General features: G+C 55.5%; 2 protein-coding genes across 6 annotated transcripts in view; both read left to right on the top strand.

Annotated features, from left to right (window-relative positions):
- Window positions 1–295: 295 nt before the first annotated feature.
- Window positions 296–17639, top strand: CERS1 (ceramide synthase 1). Of its 5 annotated transcripts, none has more exons than XM_008580156.1 (7): window positions 296–335; window positions 2142–2301; window positions 7453–7633; window positions 9726–9887; window positions 10381–10528; window positions 10742–10851; window positions 17505–17639. In XM_008580156.1, exons 2-7 carry the CDS (start codon window positions 2187–2189, stop codon window positions 17545–17547), a joined length of 759 nt encoding a protein of 252 aa, XP_008578378.1. In that variant the 5' UTR covers window positions 296–335; window positions 2142–2186; the 3' UTR covers window positions 17548–17639. The 5 variants fall into 5 exon arrangements, with proteins under 5 accessions (XP_008578378.1, XP_008578379.1, XP_008578374.1 ...); XM_008580152.1 differs by lacking the exon at window positions 296–335 and adding an exon at window positions 1024–1450; XM_008580155.1 differs by lacking the exons at window positions 296–335; window positions 17505–17639 and adding exons at window positions 1024–1450; window positions 12095–13075.
- A 221-nt stretch (window positions 17640–17860) lies between these two features.
- Window positions 17861–18663, top strand: part of GDF1 (growth differentiation factor 1) — a 2195-nt gene continuing 1392 nt past the window's right edge. The window contains 1 exon segment of the mRNA XM_008580167.1: window positions 17861–18432. Coding sequence (XP_008578389.1) covers window positions 17861–18432 — 572 coding nt within the window.

The following is an 18663-nucleotide window of genomic DNA, read 5'->3' as shown; positions in this document are numbered from 1 at the left end:
GCTTCACTTAAGTGCATCTAGAATGGTACTTGTCATATACCATTCTTGAGAGAATTGGGAAAATGGTCTCTAAGTCATTTTCCATCTTCTGCACTCAGGTGGAAAGTTGTATCAATTAGGATTGGATGAAGATTTAAGCAACCAAAAGTCTGTACAGTGACTTATACAAATAGGGGTTATTGATCTCAGACAGCCAGAAGTGAGGGGTTGGTAGTCCAGGACTCCAGGGAACTTTCTATACTTGCCCTTCAGTTATTCTCAGCACATAGAGGTTGGTCCTCGGGGATGCTGGCTGGACGGCTCTGCGCTCGGCGGCCACCGCGCGCCTCTTTCAGGTCAGTGCGGCGGGGCCGGGCGGGGCCGCACTGGGGGCGGCGGGCACGGGGAGTTCCCGGAACCGGAGGGGTCCTGGGCCGCCGCGCGACTCTGTCAGCCAGTGCGGGGCCGGGGGCGGGGCTGCATGCGGGCTGTGGCCTGGCTGGCATGGGCCCCCATGCGGGTGGCGTGTTCTGGATGTGGGGGAGCCGAGGAACGGCGGAGGGGGGCTCGGGCGGCCGAGAGCTCTTTCCGGCAGGGCCGAGCCGAGAACGGACTAGGAGGGCTCCGCACACAAGACCGCCTGCGCTGTGCGCCTCCAGGACCGGAGCGGGGTGCGTGCGGCGGCGGCGGGGCCGGTTTGCTCGCTGCCATCGGGAAGAGGCAGATGCTGCCCGGTCGCTGCCTTGCTCCTGTCTTGGGTCAGCGCCACCCTCCGACCAGGGATGGCAATGGCCTGGGCGCCCTGGCCATGCAGGTGGTCGCTCTCTTGGAAGTGACATGGCCCGGGTCTTTGGGGCTGATCTGTGCTGCCTCCACGGGGCGACGGCCGACTTGTCCAGTGTCTGGGGAGGCCACCGCATGGGTTGGAGAGTAAATGCAGTGGTGACATTGGCACCTGACCCCACTGCCTTCCCGGGGGAGGAGTCGCTGTTGGGAGGGGTCGCTGTTGGGAGAGCTGGTAGGAAGGCGTTCAGGCCCCTAGCTTGGCTGCAACTCCCCCGTGCACCGAGTGTACAACCCCGCCCCAGGCTGGCTGGAGGTGGTAGAGGGTGCTGGGACAGAGTGCCCAAGGCCAACAAAGGGCCCTTTCTCTGCTGGCCGGGAAGAGACTGGCCCTTGTTAGGTGGAGGATGGGGTGTTGTCTGGCTGCTACTGTCCCCACCCCCGTCTCCATATCACCCGCATGGAGGAGAGACCCGGCCCCACTCTGCTCCACAGAGAGAAAGGCGTGACAAGGCCCCCTCCATCGGTCAACCCTGGTCCCCATCTGGCTTCGTTGCACCTTTCCAGTTTCTGGCTGAGGAGCTGGAGGCCCAGCAGGGCGAGGGCGCTGGGGCCGGGGTGGGGGATGTGGCTTCTCTCGAACTACCAGGGCCTAGCAGCGCCTTCCCCACGTTCCGGAAGGAGTCGGGTGAGGGACAACCAGGCCATGCGCCCCCTCGCTTTTGGAGTCCTCGGAGCTCGAGCTCTTGCCCCAGGCCCTCCCCAGCCTGGGCGGGGTGCTCGCCCCAATTCGAGGCTCACCCTTACCAAGAAATGGGCGGAGGGGCTGCCCCGTTCTCCAAAGCTCATCTTCTTGGAAGCAGCCTGGCTGCCAGGGGTTACCGGAGCAGGCTCTGGATGTCTCTATGACAACCGCTCCCGGCTCCGGCCCGGAGGCCCCCTCAGCCTTGGGGTAAAGGGGCGGGGCTTAGCCCAGCGACCGGGAGCCCCACCCCCAAGAAGCCTGCCACCGTCTCCCAGCCCCAACCCTTCAAATCCCTCCTCGTCACACCCCCAGCTTCCCTGTGACTTCTGGGCCCCCCGACCCCCCTGGGATGACCCCATTGGTCTGCCTTGCTTTAAGCCCGAGCGCCCCCTTCTGACCCTTCTTCTCCCCCTCACGGTCCCGCCCTCACTCCACTCCCCAGCACCTTCGCGACAGACAGCTGGGTGCTAAGTTTAGCCTTTGGCAGGCATGTGTGGGCTCTGGTTACGCTCCAGGAGGTTGCCGGCCTGGGAGCTCGGCTTTCCCCTGCAGCGCCTGGCATGGGGAGTTCCTGAGCCTCGGTTTCCCCACTGTGGCCCCTAGCGCTGATAGCTGCCCGCCTTCTCACCCAAAGCCCCTGGCCAAACGGTGCCGCCTCCAGCCTAGAGATGCGGCCAAGATGCCTGAGAGCGCCTGGAAGTTTCTCTTCTACCTGGGCTCCTGGAGCTACAGTGCCTACCTGCTCTTCGGCACTAACTACCCCTTCTTTCATGACCCACCGTCTGTCTTCTATGGTAAGAACCCTGCGGGGATGGGAGGGAAGGGCTCTGCTTAAGATGCAAAGACAGGTGCACAGGGAAGCCGGACACTTGTCAGAGATCTGGTGGATGTCTTGGGTGTCAAGCCCGCTCCAAGACAAGGGTGATCATGGAGCCCTGGGGCAGTAAAGGGGGCATCTGGCCCTGTTAGGGCTCAGGGGAGGCATCCTGGAGGAGGTGACCCACGTGTGGGCCCAGGCAGCCTTCCAGGTGTCGAGAATAGCATGATGTGCAAAGGCCCTGGGGCACTCACAAGGTTGTTGCATGAGGAGGAGAGGAGAGCGGCTGCTGAGAGCTGATGCATGCATGGGTTTGAGTTTCATTCTAAATGAGATCGGTTTAATCAAGGGATAGACAAGATCAAATTTTGTGGATTAGAAAACACTTTCTCTGGTGCTGTGTAGAGACAGAAGAGTCCCCTATGGCTTGGACCTTCTTGACGAGGATGTAAAAATGGTGAGAAGTGGCTGCATCTAATTGGTTGGATTTGATGTGGGCATCATAAGGCCTGAACTCTGGGTGGTATGGGCAGGAAGGTGACTGCAGCGTGCTCTATGTGACCTATCCCAACTGAGGAGACAGGCTGGGGGCTGGCGTCGGTGATGGGCAGGTCGGTATAGAAAACCCCATCATCGGCGGGAAGCTCGGGCTTCTCTATCCTGTGCTGACCACCTGGGCCATGTGTCAGGGATGCACATGAATGTTATTTCCTGCTATGTGATGGGAACAGCCTGAGAAAGCTCCTGGTGGCACCGAGCCTGCAGCACATGGATGTGCCACACACATGGCCACTTTGCTGTTTTCTGAATCCCTGGAGGAAAAGTGTGGGCTGCTGTTTGGTTTTCTTGCATGCAGGTGAACCTCAGTTGAACTAGCTTCAAGTTTGGGGCATACAGTGGCCTCTGGTGGTTTCTTCTTCTTATCAACTATGCTTGTACATTAGCTGCTTCTTTCAGTGTCCATTTATGGAGCACCAACTGTGTACCAGCTGCTGTGCTGGACCCAGGTGAGGCTGACCATGGGTTAGGGGGGCAACAGATGGCAAAGTGGCAGTCTGTTAACAGCCACAAGTGCTGACGCCACAACCTAGGTGGGGAGGGGGCAGTTTTCAACATGGACAGGAAGGGCCCCACCCACTGAAGGTGATGTTGGGTGAGGACCTAGGGAGTCTGGGGCAGGCAGGTCCTATGGCCAGGTAAGGGCAGCGAGGGCCATGGCTTTCAGGCCTTGGAGGCCACCATGAGGGATTGGTACTTACCTGAGGACTGGGAGCAGAGGAGGGATGTGGCAGGACCCCTGGCCGGCTTGGCCATCTGCCCTGGGGGCCAAAGAGGGGGCTGAGGGCAGGGGCTGGGGCTCAAGGGGCCTCCCAACATGGGGAGGGAAGAGAAATGGCTGATAGAGAAACATGGAGAAGGTAGAGCTGACAGGATTTGCTGCCAAACTAATGGTGGGTGGAAGAGAGCAGGAGCATGGGGACAACACCAGGGTCCAGGGTCCCTACATGAGATGGGGACTGGAAGGGAAGGGTTTGTGAGAGACCAGGAGCTGGACTGGGGGCACCCAGGGAGCTGACACCTGAGTCTGGAGGTTGGGAGGGGGTCAAGGCTGGGATGGCATCCATCACCCAGAGCGACAGGTGGCTCAGGGGTCCAGAGAGGAGGGAGAAGAGATTAGAGGCACCTGGACCGAGCCCAGACCCCCTCCATCGTGTGAGGAGGTGCAGGAGCAGGGAGGCCCCAGCTAGAAAGATATGGGAGGGTGGGGCAAGCGGTCAAGGACATCTTGTGACTCTGGTGGTTGTGGGTAAAAGCTGCGGGTTGGAGATTTCTGGAGAGTTAGGTTGGAGAGGCGAAGGGAACTGGGGTGCCAGCTGCCCCTCTGAGTTTCAGACAATTTTGGTTGAAACAGGGAGGTGGTCTGAGGTGGGTGTGAGATCCAGGCAGGGCTTTCTAGGCTGGAGAAAATCAACTCCAATCCGAGGGCCGATCACACAGGGATGGCCGGACAGTGGTCTAGGTAAGAGATGAGTTGTGATTGGGGGAGGTGACTCTGATCCTGGATGCCCCAACACTGAACACTAGTGTTGACGGTCATGCTCAGAAGTGGCCCAGTCTAGACGGTAAATTTCAAGCCCCTGCCACCACCCCAGATTTGGGGCTCAAGGCTGGAGGAGGAATCTCCTCTGCAGTAACAGGACACAGAGCTAGTTGGGGAGACTGGAGCTCCAGGGACTCTGAGCATGTGGTCCCTTGGGGATGGCGGTGGACAGTCCCTAATGGTTTTCAGCAGGGAAGGCTGTCCTCGGTCCCCACCTGGGCTTCTTCCTTCCTCTCTGGAGTTCCCACCACCTCTGGATAGGGGGTCTTCAGGACACAGCCCTCCCCAGGGGCCTCGTGGTGCCCTGGAGCTGGGTCTCCCTGCAGAGGGGGCTCAGGCATGTTTTCGGGATGGACCAGTGGGAGCCAGAGGTGCAGGGTCCAGGACCCACAGGTGCCTGTGGGCACAGCTCTGGCATCGGTCTCCAAGCTGAAGGCTGAAGAGGGATGAAGCCACCCGGCCTGTGTGGTGGGGGAATGGAGGGCTGAGCGCCTGGGATGGAGCACAGGTCCAGGGCCCAGCCAGAGTGCGAGTTTTGTTGCCAGGCCTTGAAGAGCCCCTGGACGGTATAGGGGGGTGTGGAGTGAGGGAAATAAGATCTGATTGGTGGGATGTTTTGCATTTGGTTTACTGAGGCCAAGTTTACGTAACATAGAATTAAGCATTTTAGCCAGTCACAGAAAGACGAATAATGTAGGATATATCACTCATAGGATGTCTCTAGAGGAGTCACATTCACAGAGACAGAAAGTAGAGTGGCGGGTGCCAGGGGCTGGGGGGGGGGAAGTCAGTGTTGAATGCGGACAGGATTTCAGTTTTGCAAGACGGATGCACAACAGCATGAACGTACTGATCTGTACACTCACAATTGGCTAAGATGGTCAATTTTACACTATATACGAGGGCACTTCAAAATGTTTGAGGACAGATAGAATTGAAAGAACACGAATCTTTCCAGGAACTTTTTTTTTTTTAATAAAAGATGACCGGTAAGGGGATCTTAACCCTTGACTTGGTGTTGTCAGTACCACGCTCAGCCAGTGAGCCAACCGGCCACCCCTATATGGGATCCAAACCCGGGGCCTTGGTGTTATCAGCACCGCACTCTCCTGAGTGATCCATGGGTCGGCCCTCCATGAACTTTTTGAAATACTCTCGTATATCTCACCACAATTTTAAATATTAACCATTTTGGTCTGGCCGGTTGGCTCAGATGGTTGGAGTGTGGTGTTATAACAGCAAGGTCAAGGGTTCGGATCCCCTTACAGGCCAGCTGCCAAAAACAGAACAAAACTGTACATTAGGCTGGCTGGTTAGCTCAGTTGGTTAGAGTACAGCCTTATAACACCAAGGCCATGGGTTCAGATCCCTGTACTAGCCAGCTGCAAAGAAAAATAAATAAATAAATAACCATTTTGGGCTGGCCAGTTAGCTCACTTGATTAGAGCGTAGTGCTGATAACACCAAGGTCAAGGGTTCAGATCCTGTACCAGCCACCAAAAAAATTAAAAATAAGTAAATAAAGTGTACAGTTCAGTACATTCACAGTGTTGTGCAACCACCACCTCCATCAAGTTCCAGAACATTCTCGTCACTCCAAAAGGAGACTCCGTCCCCATGAGCAGTCATTCCCCATTCCCCTCCCCCAGCCCCCGGCAACCACTAATCTGCTGTCTGTCCCTATGAATGTGCCTGTTCTGGACATTTCATATCAATGGAATCATACACCGTGTGGCCTTTTGTGTCTGGCTTCTCTCATGCAGAACCATGTTTTTGAGGTTCATCCACGTTGTGGCGTGTGTCAGCACTTCATTCCTGTTCATGGCTGCGTAATATTCCATTGTGGGTCCCTATCTATCCATTTGTCCATTGCCAGCCCAGTAGTGCTGCTGTGGACACGTGTGTACAAGTATCTCTTTGATTCTCTATTTTCATGTCTCTTGGGCACATACCTAGGAGTGGACTTGCTGGGTCCCCCGTTATGGTTCATGTGTTCACAGCCATCGAAGCTGCCATGCGCAGAGTAACAGACAGGCACGGGAAGCCAGGGAGTGCTGGGGCAGTGCTGGGCAGGAGACAGGACCAGAGTGGGAGTGGCAGGGGCAGGAGTAGTGAGGCAGAGTTGTAGACAGGATGGTAGATGAAGGGCTGTCACTGAGGTGGGGGCAGCTGGGCTCCGGGGGCACATGAGGATGTGGCTGGGATGGGGAGCAAAGACCCCAGATGGAGCCTGGGGGCTGTTTAGGGGGTGGGCAGAGGAAGAGTGACTGGAGAGCCGGGGACAAATCAGAGGGTGCCAGATTGATGTGGGGAGAACTTTGAGTGACCCTTGGCCTTGGCGTCTGGTGGCCCCTGGGACTGTGGCTGAAGATAGGAGGAGGAGGAAGTGGTGGGGAGCGCTGGGGGGGTCAGAGTTGCTGGATGCAGTGGGGAGATGCGCCAGGAGGAAGGGGGAGGCTGGGGGAGGGGCAGATGAGTCAGACCCTGCTTGGTGGAAGGTGAAGACCCCACGCTAGGTGGGCCGGGGATGGCAGGCAGCTGGCAGCCTCTATCAGGGTGGGGATTTGGGCTTGTGTGGCGGGGGAAGATGCCGGCAAGAGCTGGCTGGAGAGCCTGGTAAAAGGAAGGGGACCCGGGGCAGGATTTGGGACAGAGATGGAAATCCTGCCAGTGAGAGATCTCAGGGCATTCTTGAATAACGATATATCTGTGTGGGCACATCATTTGCAACAAATGTACCACCTGAATGCAAGATGTTACTGACAGGGGATCTGTGTGTGTGTTGGGGGAGGGGGTTATATAAGGACTCTGTCCTATCTGCCGGATTTTTCTAGAAACCTAAAACTGTTCTTTAAAAAAAAATACGGCCTATTAATAAAACATAACAGAGAATTGGGTGTGGAAAACCAGAGATGTGTGGCCACTGTGGCGCTCGGAGGCTGCACACCTGGCTTGGGGGTGTCACGGGGTTGCTGAGGGGCTTGGAGGCCCTGTGAGTTCCTGACCACGAAGTTCGGTCCTCCCTAGATTGGACGCCGGGCATGGCAGTGCCACGGGACATCGCGGCCGCCTACCTGCTGCAGGGAAGCTTCTACAGCCACTCCATCTATGCCACACTGTACATGGACACATGGCGCAAGGACTCCGTGGTCATGCTCATCCACCACGTGGTCACCCTGGTCCTCATTGTCTCCTCGTATGCCTTCCGGTGAGCACAGGAGTGGGTGGTGGATGGGGGGCACTGGCTCATGGCCAGGGCCACAGTGGAGGCCACGTAGGAGGGTCACATCATATCTGAGTACTTGGGACTGGGGCTCGAGGGAGGAAGCCTAAGGGCAGGCTGTGGGGCTGGAGAATCTGGAGAGAGATTCCAGAGGGATGGTGTGACACAGGCCCAGAGAGCCACCTCCCCTGGGGACGCTGCCTGGACACACCCTTGCCTGGGTAACACAGCAAGTGTTTATTAACACCTGCCATGCATGAGTGCTGGGGCAGAGCCATGAACACAACAGACACACCCTGACGTTCCAGATCCCACTGCAGCCACCACTCGGCTCACGTGGCCACTGGGCCTTTTGGTTGGAGCCCGTGCAAAGCTCAGCATGCTGGGTGTGTAAGATCCACCCTGATTTCAAAGGCTTCTCATGCAGACAAGAGTGAAAATATCTCACTGATCCTCTTGTCTCCATTACATATTAAAATGACAATATTTTACATATACTGAGTTAATTAGAATGCATTATTAAAATTAGTCTTAGATGTTTCTTTTTATTTGTTTATTTTTTTTAAATGTGACTGATAGAAACTCACATTCTAGGGGCCGGCCTGTGGCTCACTCAGTAGAGTGCGGTGCTGATAACACCAAGGCCACAGGCTCGGATCCCATATAGGGACGGCCGGTTCGCTCACTGGCTGAGCGTGGTGCTGACAACACCAAGTCGAGGGTTAAGATCCCCTTACCAGTCATCTTTTTTAAAAAAAAAAAAGAAACTCACATTCTATTCCTATGGGACCAGCCGCTGGTCACAGTGGCTATTTCAACTTTAATTAAATGTAAATAAAAGCACACATTCCATTCCTCAGCCACACTAGCCGTGATTCAAGTGTTCAGTGGCCACATGTAGCTGGTGGCTCTCATATTGGACAATACAGGTCTAGAAAATTCACATGGTTCTAGAAAGTTCTACGAGACAGCACTGCTCTAGAGGGTAGAATCAGATGATAAAATCAGAAAGAAAGAGAACGGGCCGGTTAGCTAAGTTGGTCGGAGCATAGTGTTGTAACCCCCAGGTCAAGGGTTGGATACCTATATTAGTCAGCCACCAAAAAAAAAAAAATCAGAAGAAAGAGAGAAAGAAAAGAAAAGAACTAACAACTTGTTTGAAGGTGATAAGAACTATGGCAAAAAAAATCAGTGCTGGCCGGTTAGCTCAGTTGGTTAGACCGTGGTGCTGATACCACGAAGGTCCAGGGTTCAATCCCTGTGCCAGCCAGCCACAAAAACAACAAAAAAAAAAAACAAAAGCAAGTTGAAGGATAACGCCTTTAGCGGGTATTAGGTTTACGTGGGGTGACCTGGGGTGACAGGTGAGGAAAGACTGAAGGTTTACGTGGAGTGGCCTGGGGTGACAGGTGAGGAAAGACTGAAAGGAGGTGAAAGGAGGCACCACGAATGCCGGGGAGGGGTGTGCAAAGGTCCTGTGGCAGGAGCCCATGAGCTGTCAGGAGGGCTGAGCAGGGACAGACACGTGATGAGATAGAGACGCTTGGCCATGTCAAGGCTGAATCCAGGCCCCTTGGCCCAAGTGACTGTTGGATGGAGATGCTGGCCTTTGGGCTTCTTAAGATACTAGTGTGGACATGGCAGAGGCCTTTCCTAGGAGACTCTGTGGCTTGCAGTGACGTTCAGGCTGCACACGTAAGGCTGGGACTGTCAGCATGGCAGTGATGTTAAAAGTGAGGAGCAAGCTTGTGGGGCATGTCAACACAGAAAGGCCCAAGCCTGTGAGAGTCAGGGGTCACAGAGATGAAGAGGGGTCAGAGAAGAGACTTCCAGAGAGGCTCTGGGCCACGGGGGGCAGTGAGGTGGGGAGGGCAAGGACCCGCTGGGGCTGCTGTGGGTCAGGTACAGCCCAGGGTAGGGGTCAATGAGGAAAAGGGGGTCCTGGGAAGTGGAGGTGGGCAGGGCAGGTGAGCCAGAGAGGGCAGCTTCGAAGGGGCCCACTGGGAGCCTGGGGGCTTGAGTGCAGACTGGGGTCCCCGGTGTGAGTCGCCCTCTCCTCCTCTCATCTCACCCCCAGGTACCACAATGTGGGCATCCTTGTGTTCTTCCTGCATGACATCAGTGACGTGCTGCTCGAGTTCACCAAGCTCAACATCTACTTCAGGTCCTGCAGTGGTTCCCACCACCGGCTGCATGCCCTGGTGGCAGACCTGGGCTGCCTCAGCTTCTGTTTCAGCTGGTGAGTGGACAGGGAGGGGCGGGGCCAGGCAGGGAAGGGGGTGGGGCTGCCAGAAAAGGAGGCAGGGCCTGGTGAGGTAGGTGGGGCCAGACAGAGAAGGAGGCGGGGCCTGGTGAGGTGGATCCTGGGAGGGAGAGGGTAGGACAGGGGTAGGGCCAAGCAGAGTGGGGGCATGGCTAGGCAGTGTAGGGGTGGGGCCAGGCAAGAAAGAAGGTGGGACCTGGTGAGGTAGGTGGGGCCTAAAAGAAGGGGTGGGGCCACACAGGAAGGGGAGGAGCCAGGCAGGGACGAGGGTAGGTCCTTGGAGAGGTGGGCAGGGGAGGGCCCAGGTGGGGAAGAGGTGGGGCTGGGTGGATGAGGACAGGGCAGTGGTGGAGACAGAGAGGGACAAGGGTGGGCAAGGATGGGTCAAGGGGACAGGGATGGGTGGGGATGCACAGGGACAGGTGGATGGGAGGGGACAGGCTTCCCTGACCTGCCCTTCCCGACACAGGTTCTGGTTCCGCCTCTACTGGTTCCCACTCAAGGTCCTGTATGCCACATGCCACTGCAGCCTGCTTTCCGTGCCTGACATTCCCTTCTACTTCTTCTTCAACGCCCTCCTGCTGCTGCTCACCCTCATGAACCTATACTGGTTCCTGGTGAGTGGGTCTGCCCTCTCTTGCTCAGCCAGCAGTCCCCTTCTTGTCCCTGTCCCCAGGTGGCAGTGCAGGCCCTTCTCGAGCAGGCCTGGTGAGGGGCACGTGAGGCAAAGGGAACAGCACGTGCAAAAGGCCCGTGACACAGTACAGAGCCGTCAGGAGGCCCCACGGCCGAGGAGGGGCTTCCGCCTCACCGAGCCTCCCCTCCCACAGTACATTGTGGCTTTGGCGGTCAAGGTGCTGACAGGCCAGATGCGCGAGCTGAAAGACCTACGGGAATACGACACAGCAGAGGCCCAGAGCCCCAAGCCCAGCAAAGCTGAGTGAGTGTGGAGGGGCACCGCCCCGTACCTTCCTTTAGGGACATCTCTCTGAGTGCACCCCGTGGGCGGGCCCCAAAACACGGCAGCAGATGAGGCCATGGTGGACCAGAGCCCACGTCTGCAACAGAGATGGTGATAAAGGGTGAACGATGTAGTCACAAAGTTAACTGAGGCGAAGGACAGAACAGCGAGGAGGGGGACGGAGGTCTGGGGAGGGGACTGGGCAGCCAGGGGTAGGAGGCAGGGATGGGAGAACGGTGAGGATCAGGGCCAGCGGCTGGCGTGGCCAGAGTGGGCAAGGATCATGCATGAGGAGTAGCTGTTGGCCAAAGCAGGTGGAGGTGGGGATCAGAGAGTGTCCAGGGTGGCAGAGATTGCCCACACTCTGCCCATGCTGAGTGGTGCTGGCCTCGGAGTTGGGTAGGGTAGCCCATTGGTCAGCCAAGCAGGAGATAGGGCTGGGGGCTTGGACCCAGCCCAGCCCAGGAGGGAGTCCTGGGGAAAGAAAGTCACAGGGGCCTCAGCAAGCCTCCTGGAGGTGGTTCCTGTGAGCCTCACCAGCCCTGGCGTGAGAGCCAGATGGTATCCAAAGCCCCAGTCGCAGGCAGGGGCACCCAGGAGTGAATGGAGGTGGGTTTGGGTGAGGAGTAGGGTCCAGGGCCTGATGTACCCTGGAAGTAACATGAGGAGTGTTTGAGCAAGAGTGAGGGCAGGAGGCTGCAGAAGGTTCCAGAAGGTAGTGACCAGCCAGGCCCTCTGTCTGGCCTGCTGGTTCATTACTCTGCTGGGTACCATAGATTCAGGGAAGCAGCAGACACAGAGCTGGGTGAGGTGGGTCGGCATGGGAGGGGAGGAGGGCAAGATGTGCAGAGATATACACATTCTCTGCAAAGAGCAGCAGAGAGCCGGGGGTGGTTAGAGCAGAGAGTGGGGTCGGAGGAGTGCTCTTAGGATCCATCCAAATAGACAGAAGCATTTTTGCACCTGCCAAGCATGCAACCTACAGACAAGGTGTCAGGGCTAGAAAATCAGCACCCAAGGGTGGAAAGGGATCCAGCCAGGTGCGTGAGGACAGGCCCACTGGCAGGGAGGGCTGAGCAGTGGAGAAGGTCGAAGCTGAGGTGCTGACTGACCACCTATAGCCTGTCACCATCCTCCGGGCATGGGGACAGGAAGAGGAGGCATGTGGTCACATCCCAGCTCATTTGGAAGGGAGAACCAACCAGACTTGCTTTGGATGTAGGTGAAACAGAAATTAAAGAATCAAAGATGACTCAAGACTTTTGGCTCAAGCTGCTGTTTACCAAGACAGGGCTTGGGCCCAGGCCATGTGTGCCAGCGGATGGAGGCAGTTGGGAGCCTTGTTTGGAGGTGTTTGACTGTAACTGTCTCTCGAATGTGACTTGGGAATTCTGCGGAGAGATCTATGAGGTCTCACTGAGGAGGCTTCCAGAGGCTTCCAGAGAGGCAGTGGCCAAAGAGAATGGGGGTCACCTGCTTGGCAAAATCTAAACATCTGAAAGATCCTCTAGCTGTAGGACAGCAGCTCTTGGTGGCGATGTCCTTGTAAGTGAAGAGCCCAAGGCCAGAGAGAGCCGGACCTCCCAGCTCTACCAGCTCCTGGCTCTATTTCCCCTGGGGATGTTTCTTCAGAATGTGGGGTGGGACCTGGCACCCCCGCCCCCCACGAGAGCATTTCCACTAGGACAGCAAAGCACAGAAGTGACCAGGGGACATACCAGGCAACACCCCGCCAAGATCCACCCCCTGGGCACCACCAACAAAAGTTGATCCTCCAAGGACAGCTGGAGTTAGTGCGTTAGACGTACGTAAAGCAGGGTGGGATACAAAGGAATAGACCGAGGGATGTCTCACAAAACAGCTGGTGAGGATGCCTCAAAACTGTCACCATCATGAGAATGGAAAGGCTGAGCACCGGTCCCAGATCAGAGGAGGCTAAGGAGACCCAACCAGACTAAATGCAGCATGCGATATGGGACCAGGAAAAGGACATCTGTGGAAAAACTGGGGAAATCCAAATAAGGTCTAGGGTTTAGCTCATACTATTGTAGCAATGTTGATGTCTTAGCTGTGACAGGTGTACCCTGGAAATGTAAGATGTAACTTTAGGGGAGCTGGGTGAGGGCCTATGGGTGCTCTCTGGACTATCTTTGCAACGTAACTGCAAATCTAAAATTACTCTAAAATAAAAAGTTTATTTAAAAAAAGGCATGGGTGGGGGACATGGTGTACAAACGCAATTTGTGGTAATGGGTGTGCTGCCAGTTTGAATCTGGCCTTCACATCTTGGGCACAAGGGGCGACAATCAGCTTTGTACCTCATGAATATTCATAACCAATAATTTTTAAAAAGGCATGAGATGAGCTTCAAGTCACTGACAAGTTAAAAAGAGGCTTGAGAGACCATTAAAATTGGCTTTGGATGTTATATTACTTTCCTGAGGATGTTGTATCAATGTATCATAACTGAGTAGCTTAAAGCAACAGAAACTTACTCTCATATTTTCAGAGGACAGAACTCTGAAACGCAGGTGTCACAGGGCTGCAGTCCCTTGGGAGGTTCTGGAGAGGATCCTTCCTCACCTCTTGCAGCTTCTGGGGGGCTTGTGCCCATGTCATTCCAGTCTCTGCCTCTGTTGTCACATGGCTTTCTTGCCTTCTCTTATAAGGACACTTGTCATTGGATTTATGGTCCACCCTAAATCCAGGATGACCTCATCCTGAAATTTTTCACTTAATGACATCTGCAAAGAATTTTTTTCAAATAAGGTCTCAGTCACAGGTTCTGGAGATCACCATTCAACCTACTGCCAGTGTTAAAGCTGGAACAATTAGATACAGCTGAAGAGAAAATCAGCACTTTGGAAGATGTGAAGAAATTACCCAGAAGGCAGCATAAATAGATGGAAAATATAAAAGCTAGAATTGTAAGAATGATCTAGTTTAGCTGAGTTCTTTATTTTTTTTTATTTTTTTGGTGGCTGGCCAGTAGGGGGATCTGAATCCCTGACCTCGGTGTTACAACACCATGTACTAACCAACCAGCTAACTGGCCAGCCCTGGTGTAGCTGAGTTCTAACAGGAGACAGATGAGGAGCAATATGAGAAGATGCAATGCTGAGAATTTTCCAGAAGTGACAAGACATAAGTCATAAGCAGAATAGGTGAAAAGGTATCCATGCCCCAAACACACCATAGTGAAAATGCAAAGCAGCCACAGGGGAAAAAAAGGACAAACCACCAAACAATGTGGACAAACAGCCACTGGGGAAGCTAGACGGCCGTGGAATGAAGTATCACCTCAAGTGCTGAAAGAAAGTATCAATTCAAAATTTGAACCAATTTAAAATTTCAAACTTTAAAAACAATTACTCAAGGGCCGACCCCGTGGCTCACTCGGGAGAGTGCGGCACTGGTAGCGCCAAGGCCGCGGGTTCAGATCCTATATAGGGATGGCCGGTGCGCTCACTGGCTGAGCGTGGTACAGAAGGCACCGTGCCAAGGGTTGCGATCCCCTTACCGGTCAAAAGAAAAAAAAACAATCACTCGAGAGAAAGAACACCCACGCAATCAAAACTAAAAAGGTTTCACCATCAGCAGATATTGTCTACGGGGTGTGTTTCAGAAAACAGGAAAACTACCCCAAAAGGTAGAGATCAGCAAAAAAATTGACATACTTATGAGTAAAAAAATTTTAAATGCCTAATTAGAGAGATTTTAAAAACAGAATTGAAGTGGGATTGGGCGCTTTGTATTTTTCAAGAGGGCGGGGATTAAGTATGGATGTTGGAAGTTTTAAGGTGTAGAGGGGAGAATGGAACAAAAATCAAATATAACAAAATAAAAGGCAAGAAAGGAAGAAGAGAAGGTCAGAAAAGGCAGGATAAATAATGCAAAATAACAGTGTAGCAAGAATCAAAATAAACATAGCGGGGCCAGCGGGTTAGCTCAGTTGGTCAGAGCGTGGTGTGACACCAGCCAAGGGTTTGGATCCCTGTCCTGGCCAGCCACCAAAACAAACAAACAAAAGCCTAAAATACATAGAATAGTCATGAGAATGATGAGACTGCTATTTTTTCCCCCTGTAAACCCCACCTCTATACTGGTTAAAAGACCTCAAGTCCAGCACACATGAAGTTTGCAAGTGAAAGGACAGGAGGGGCTGGCTGGTTAGCTGAGTTAGTTAGAGCCGGTGTTATAACACCATGGTCCAGGGTTCAGATCCCCTTACCAGCCAGCCACCAAATAAATAAAGTAAGTAATTCAGGAGTCACAACACTAATCATATGGCACTTCTGTGGCACCGATCCCTTTCTCACTCCCATCTTCCTGAGTGGCCTCGCCTTCTGGGTCCCTCATCAGCCACCCCCCATTCTCCTGATCCCCCTTCATGGGGCCCCTGTGATCTCAGTCGCTGGTGAACTGCTCTCCTGCACTGACACCTTCAACCTCCTGGGGTTGCCCCTGTGTCCTGATCATGACTCAGCACCTTGGTCCAAAGCCCCATTGCCTTCTTAGGGGCTGTGGGGACTGGCCTGCCAATTTCTCCCTCTGTTACACCTGCTGGTGTCTAAAGAACTGTGATCTACATGTCTGGCAGCAGCGCCAACCCTCTGGAGGTCCTCAAGCTCCAACTGTTCCCATCATCATCTCTTCCACCAATGACCTGGCCTCCATGTCCCCAAGAGAGAAGTGGCTGGTTAAGGACATCCACCAGCGTTTTTGCTGGCCATTTGCTACGGTGGACATTTCCATTCCCTCCGAGGCCACCATCCCAGGCCAGGGATGTCCACCCCCTCAACTGCTGGAGGACTTCACCACCAAGGCTTCCACCTTTGCTTGGATTCTTTCCACCACCATGGTGGCCTGAAGCTGTGGGCGTAAATCTGATAATGTAGAGGAGCCGTCTCACTGGAGGAAAACAGACTACTGTTTTTGAACAGGGAGGAGGCACTTTGAAGCTTGTGTGGAAAAACAAGAATCCTCTGGACAGTACTGGACATGAGGCATGGGATGGGGATGTCAATCCGTGAAGACTTACTATAAAAGCACAGAATCAGAAGAGTGTAGGAACAGAGTCCAGAAACAGACCAGAGTCCATGAAATCATCAGCAAATACCAAAGACTACCCAGAGGGAAGGCAGGTTGTGAGAATGGCAGTGGGACACTTAGGGACCTTGCAGAGAAGAGATTTAAGGTGTGTCTCCTTCTCACTTCAGCCCCAGGGCCAAAGATGTCAGTGCAGAAATGGAATCTGGAAAGTTATCCTACAGCAGAAATGGGAGATTGTGTCACCGAGGAATTGGGAGGCCTGTTTAACTCTGGGAAGAATCGAGAAGCCACAGGGGTGGATCCTTTGGCCACACCCTCAGCCTAAAGGATCATGGGCAAAGCCAGAAGACAAGGGACAGATGGGAGGCCCAGCAGGGCTGATCTTCCCACAGATAAAGACCGACAACCCATAGGACAGCATGCTTCCCAGGGAAGAGTGAAAGAAAGTGACTGAGACCGTCTTCCCCAGGGAAGTCCTTACATTCTTACGAGGAAGGGTCTCTGAGAGGGAGTCCTCCACAAAGCCAGGGGGAAAAAGAGACAATAATACGCCTGTGAGCTTGTCCCCGAGAGAGGCCACCCCCCAGCAAGACTGAGGCTGACCCACAGGATCTGCTCCAGGAACTGTGAGCTTTCTACACTTACTGACGTCTAGACCGAGACTAGAGGACCCGTTCAAAAACCTCAGTACACTTGTGTGTAAACTCTACTGCAGAAAGCGCTTCTGCACAGAGACCCATAGAACAGGTGCCAAGGCGTAAGCAGTGTCCACACCTGGGAACAAGAGTGTCCGGTGGCCAAGAGAATGGTGAGATACTGTCTCGGTGAAACAGGGTGAGACTCCAAGAGTTGGCAAAGGCAACGAGGTGCAGGGGCAGACCCGCCATTGTGTCCCGCAAGGTGGTGCAATCCCTTCCCAGTTGGATCCACAGAGTCCTGCCACCAACTCTTGCAGGGAAAATGGAATTTCCTGAGAGCAGCAGTGTGAACAGGGAGGGGTCTCGAATGGTATTTTTGCATTTTTGGAAAATATGAGTTGCAAGTTACAGTTTGAAATATTCACACCGTGCACATTGATTATAGGCTAGGGGTCTTTCTCTGGGATTGCAAACTGTACACTCATTGCATTGATTAGAGGTTTAAGACATCGCATAACTCGTTTTAAGAACGTGGAAGCAAAGTAGGGGGCCGCAGATGTAGGCAGAGAGTAGCAGATGAACAGACGGAAACGGGTGGGGACGGTTTGGATATGAGCAGGCCATGGCCACCAGAGTGCGGGATGAGCTTGCCGGCAGGCGCAGGGGGCTCTAGCAGTTCTATCTCCCTGGGAGGGGAGCCTGATCCAGTGAGGATCTAGCAGCCGAGGTGGTGGAGTAGGGTAGGACAGGGTTTAATTGGGGAGAGGGCAACTAGGCGAGGTGCCAGCGTGCAGGGACCATGTGCCCAGAGGGTGGACGGCAGAGTCTTACGGCCTTGTGGGTAGGGAGGGTGAAACAGCTGGGTTGTGAGAGAGTGGAGGCGCAGGGGTCTGCTGGGGACCCGGGTGCCCGGGCTAACCCACGCCCGGTTTTGGCCCCCAGGAAGTCGCTGAGGAACGGCCTGGTGAAGGGCAAGCGCTTCTGACCCCCTTGGCCCCCGCCCTGCCACCCGTGAATCGTCCAGCCCAACCACGCCCCCGGGAACTCGCTCCAACCCCAGGACCTGGCCACTCCATACCACCTGGGATCCTGGTCCCATCCAACTCCGCCCCTCCGGCCCCGGCCACCTCCCAGGGGACTCCGCCCCGCCCCCTCGGACCCGTCCCCGTCCAGCCTCAGGACCGCGGCCACGCCCCCCAAGACCCCGGCCCCTCCAGAGACCCTGGACCCGCCTCCAGACCACAGGTCGGGGGCTACAGCGGACCCTACGCACTCTCCGGCCATCGCCTGGGGGGAAGATGCCACCGCCGCGTCGCCGTCCCAGTCACCACGTCCTCCGCCTCCTCCTCCCGGCCCTGCTGCTACCTTGGTCACCCCCAGCCGGAGCCCTCGCGCCCCCCCCGCGCCCCGCCTCCGCTCTGCTCCAGGCTCTCGGGCTGCACGAAGAGACCCGGGACGCCCCCACACTCCGGCCCGTGCCCCCGGTTATGTGGCGCCTATTCCGCCGCCGGGACCCCCAGGAGGCCAGGGCAGGCCCCCGACGGACGCCCCCAGGGGCCGCCCTGCGACCGTGCCACGTGGAGGAGCTGGGGGTCGCCGGAAACATCGTGCGCCACATCGCGGACCGCGGTGAGTGGGGCCTGCGCTGGGGGCATTGGTCCTGGAGACCTCGCGGAGGATGGGGGGTGTCCTTGAGCGTGGCTGGGGGAGGCCAGAGCAGCCCCGAGGGTCCCCATCGCCCAGTCCCGCCCGTTAGCAGCCCGGGCCAGCGCACCGCACCCCTCCTCCTCCGCACGCTGGGGACATCCGCGGGGTGGGGGGTTCCTGAGGCTAAGCCCCCTTGCACCAGGCGGGGCCCTTGCCTGCGGCTGTAGCCCTGCCCCCACACCACGCTGCTGCACACCGTGGGATGCCTTCCTGCACACCCCGCCCCCGCATCGCTGCCGCAGGGGCCACAAGCCCTGCTCATCACCCCCCGCCTGTGTCCCCAATCGAGGGCAGCCCCCTGCACCCGGCAGCCGCTTCCTTGCAACGGATGCCCTGCCCCCACCCCGCCGCTTCACAGCACTTGACGCCTTCCAACAGATGGCGGCCCCCGGCC

This window comes from Galeopterus variegatus, unplaced genomic scaffold, assembly GCF_000696425.1.
Source record: "Galeopterus variegatus unplaced genomic scaffold, G_variegatus-3.0.2 Scaffold2037, whole genome shotgun sequence".
Lineage (NCBI taxonomy): Eukaryota > Metazoa > Chordata > Mammalia > Dermoptera > Cynocephalidae > Galeopterus > Galeopterus variegatus.
Note: the sequence above shows the minus strand (reverse complement) of the source record. Positions and strands in the feature narration are given on the sequence as shown.

What these genes read in the sequence shown, in the direction of transcription:
- CERS1 (XM_008580152.1), top strand. Translation starts at nt 1,223, where the DNA reads ATGGAGGAGAGACCCGGCCCCACTCTGCTCCACAGAGAGAAAGGCGTG. An exon ending in CTCAGCTTCTGTTTCAGCTG is followed by an intron (nt 9,888 to 10,380) that starts GTGAGTGGACAG and finishes TTCCCGACACAG; the next exon opens with GTTCTGGTTCCGCCTCTACT. An exon ending in TGAACCTATACTGGTTCCTG is followed by an intron (nt 10,529 to 10,741) that starts GTGAGTGGGTCT and finishes CCCCTCCCACAG; the next exon opens with TACATTGTGGCTTTGGCGGT.